The sequence below is a fragment of the Ursus arctos genome, unplaced genomic scaffold (genome assembly GCF_023065955.2).
Source record: "Ursus arctos isolate Adak ecotype North America unplaced genomic scaffold, UrsArc2.0 scaffold_6, whole genome shotgun sequence".
Taxonomy (NCBI): domain Eukaryota; kingdom Metazoa; phylum Chordata; class Mammalia; order Carnivora; family Ursidae; genus Ursus; species Ursus arctos.
Window position 1 is genome coordinate 6,862,508 of NW_026623078.1, and position 4,020 is coordinate 6,866,527.

Here is a 4,020-nt window from a genome sequence, read left to right on the forward strand (position 1 = left end):
AGCATAAGTAGCATACCTCCACAAAGTAAATGTTGTGCAGCCTTTTTTTGTATCAGCTGAACCCGACATTCTAGACTGAGACCATCTTGGAGGAAATTGGGATGGTACCTAACACTGGGGTAACATCATAATGTGTTTCTGCATCATAATGTTCAGTGAGCTCCAAAGTAACTACCTTTGCATTTCCTTCCCTCCCTTTGGACTAGTGTACAAACACCATTCAAGCGCCGGTAAATACCTGATGCAGAGCATGGATGGTGGGAGTCTTGTTCTATTTTTAGGTGGTCTTATTGCCCGACGTCTAAAGCTTCATGTGTGTCATCTTTTGATGTCAACTTGTTTTTACCGATAAAATGATAAAAGAATAAGTGGTACCAGACTAACATCAAGGGATATTATAAAGCTATAAAATATGTATGAAGCTTCTTAAGTTCTCTATGTGAGACAGAAAGGATAAAGGTAGATTTAGAAAGTTTTAACTTTTTACATGCTAAATGGATTTTTTGATGGATAACACAAACTTTTTGATTTTAAATGTGTGAAAACAGGAGTACTAATGGGATTGTTTTTACTACTGGAACTAAATCATAGATTACTTGCAGTATTTTAGACCATGAAAGAAACATTATTTTGTTTATCCAATATGGATATCCACCTAAATTTTTATGAAATTAATTTCATAAAATTTAAATTATATAATAATTTTTGAAACATCTTGTCACTGGTTTTAGGTAGCAAATATAAGCAACTTCTTATCTTAGAAACTGCATAATCATGTGAGGTTTTTTTACTTCAAATATATAACAAAGAACATACATTTATTATTTCAAACAAATAAGGTAACTTTTTAAAATGTTGGATCCACAAGAAAAAAGTAAGTCTGTTTCCTGAAGTTTCTTCTTGTCTACTCGGTTCAACAAAGCTATCTTGTGAGAGACAGCTGGGAGAGCAGCCTGGAACTCACATACCTGGTCTTCAGTTTATGCATTGCTGATTTCACCTCTTTGTTTCTCAGTGTGTAGATAATGGGGTTCAATATAGGTGTAAAAACTGTAGAGAACACAGAGAGGACTTTATCCACTGGGAAGCTGCTGAAAGGCCAGGCATAAATGAAAATACAGGGCCCAAAAAAGAGAGTCACTACAGTGATGTGAGCAGTCAGAATGCTGCAGGCTTTGGCTATACCCACTGAGGAATGATGTTGTACAGTGATTAGGATAACCGTGTAGGAGATCAGCAAGAGTAAGAATGAAGTCACCCCCATGAGACCACTGTCCAAAAGCATCAACACTTCAGGGACACAAGTATCTGTGCAGGCAAGTTTAATGACCAAGGTAAGGTCACAGTAATAACTATCCACTATGTTTGGGCCACAGAAAGGCAAGTTTATAGTGGAAGCTAACTGGCCCGGGGAGTGCATGATCCCAGTGACCCAAGAGCCTACCACCAGGCCTGTACACCTGCACAAGTTCATGATGGTTGTATAATGGAGAGGTTTACGTATGGCTACATACCTGTCATAAGCCATGGCTACAAGAAGTACCATCTCACCACCAGCAAAGACGTGGAGCCAGAATATCTGGGCCATGTAGCCCTCAAAGGAGATGGTCTTAGATTCATGAAGGAAATCATGAATCATCTTGGGGGTTGCATAAGTGGCTAGAAACACATCAAGAACAGAAAGGTTAGTAAGCTTGATGTACATGGGTGTGTGCAGGACAGGGTCAGAAATCACAGTGAGAACAATGAGGAGGTTGCCGAGCACAGTGGTGATGTACAAGAAGTTAAACAACACAAAGAAGAAGTACTGGAGTTCCCAGGAACTAGAGAGTCCCGACAAGACAAACTCAGCCACCCTAGAATAATTTCCTCGATCCATGGCCTCAGACTACAAGAGAAGTACCTACAAAAAGAACATTAATAGATTATTATTAAGAGCAAAAAAAGTGGACCACAAAACTGAAGAGTTCTTCTCAAGATTAATTTAAAATGATTTAGAGTTAGTCCTGTTAGGAAATGGTGTATCTGTAATTGTGACGAATATTTCTTCTCTCATTTGTCCGACCAATGAAGGAAAGCTCTGAGGTGCAAATGTAGCTACTCAGCAACTCCATTTTATACATTTGTGGGTTAAATCTGATGGTAAATGACAGATTTATATTATGAAAACCACAATTAAGAGAAGAAGCTGAAGTATCCAGATTCTTGTACTATCTTCCTTGCCCTGCTGCTGTTCATTATCCACTTGGGATTGCTAACAAACAGCTTCAGTTCTTAGAGAATTCTCAAGAGACCGTGTTTACGTTGACTTACCTTTTCCCCTGTTTTCTACTGTGGTTCATTTTGCCTCTGTCCTCTCTCTACTACTTGACCTCCAGCACTACACCATTAAAAGTGTTTATACATATTTTCTCTGAAGTTGTGATGGCTGTTTTGGCTTGAAGTCCCTTGAAGTGAACATTGTACTATATGAAGATAAGTAAACAGAGATGGCTAGTACATCAGAAGACAATATTGATAGATAAGGTAATAATAGCAATGAAATGCAAAGATCCCATTTAGTTAAGGTAGTTGAAAAGTAGGTCATTTGAAGGTCAACTGTAACATGTTATTTATCAATGAAGAAAGCTTCCAAAAGAAGAAATTATATCCAGGATATAGAATTTGTAGACTTTGATTAGGATTTCTCTTACTTCATGAAATAAGGTACATTCTTTGAAGAATATCTGGCCACGCCATTCTTTCTCATTAGCCAAAAATTGAAATAATGAGCAATACAAAGTAATAAATAACAGATAATAACAATAACAATTGAAATAGTAAACAACTTGCCATAGATTGTAAGGTAATTGATTCTCCTTATGTTCTGTCTGCAGCTTCTCTGGAAGAATGCAGAAAAAGCTTCCAAGGAGATAGATAAGGATTTTAGAATTCAATTTTAAAAATTGTGTTTAGAAACACAAGAATCTTTTAGTTGAAAGGAAGGCAGTTAGTTTATACTTTTTAAAGAAAGAACACTCTCACTTTTCGTTTTCTGTGACAATTAGAAGTGGTGTCAGTCTTTGTAAAAAAACAGGAAAAAAGGATGATGTCTGTGAGAAAAACTAGTTTGAAAGTGTTTTTGCATGCGGTATGTGAGCATTAAACTTCTTACAACCATCTGGTGTGGAGGAGGTTGTTGTCCCAGTTTTCACGTGAGGAAATTGAGACTCAGAAAGGTTAACTAATATGTTCAATAGTGTACAACCAACAAATAACAATTTCAGAACCTCATCCCAGTTCTTCAAAGCTCTTTCCACAGTCCTTGACAGTAGAATCTCTAATGGAACCTAAAATAGACAAGTAGAATTATCAAGATTGGAAAATGAGAAATTAGTTTAAGTAGTTGATGTAAAGCACCATTAAATATTACTAAATGTACCATAAATGCACTTGATAATAATAGCCCTTTCTATTTACAAAGGTAGGAGAGTGATATATATTTTGGTTTCCAAAATGGTTAATGCTTTTTGTTTAAAGGGATAAATTCTAGTTTAAAATGTATTAGCCTGGAAAACTTTATTCCCTGGTAGTATTTGCTGACTGGGTTGTTGCTGTATGGTGCCATACAAAGAGTCTCCCAAAAACAAGTGAAAAAGGAAAACAATCAAGTGAATGAATAATGAATACTCTGGCAGTGTAACTATAATGGAACCGCTCCAAAGGATATGTAGGTCAATAGTTATCACTTAGAATGAGAAGGGGCATCCTCCCTGGAGCATTCTCTTGTGGGGAAGGGAATTTATATTCAGAAGGATGAAGTATGGGTTTAAGAAAGGATTGGGAGTAAAATTATTCTTGACCATATCTTTTAACTTGGTTAGTCACTTATGAAGTGACAACTTTCTTTCAGTGAAAATGAATCAGACATAAAGGGGTCTGGGAAGCAGAAGAAAAATGCCAGAAATCTTCACAGAGAGTGACACTGCAACTTGTTCTGAATGCCAGTTTTGTCTGGGTGCTGGACTGGGCTGGGATGAA

General features: G+C 36.9%; 1 protein-coding gene across 1 annotated transcript; it reads right to left on the reverse strand.

Moving 5' to 3' along the window:
• Positions 1–922: 922 nt before the first annotated feature.
• LOC113249664 (olfactory receptor 4K15-like) lies at positions 923–1,879 on the reverse strand. The gene has a single exon (XM_026491126.2). It carries the CDS (start codon positions 1,877–1,879, stop codon positions 923–925), a length of 957 nt encoding a protein of 318 aa, XP_026346911.2.
• Between the last annotated feature and the right edge of the window lie 2,141 nt (positions 1,880–4,020).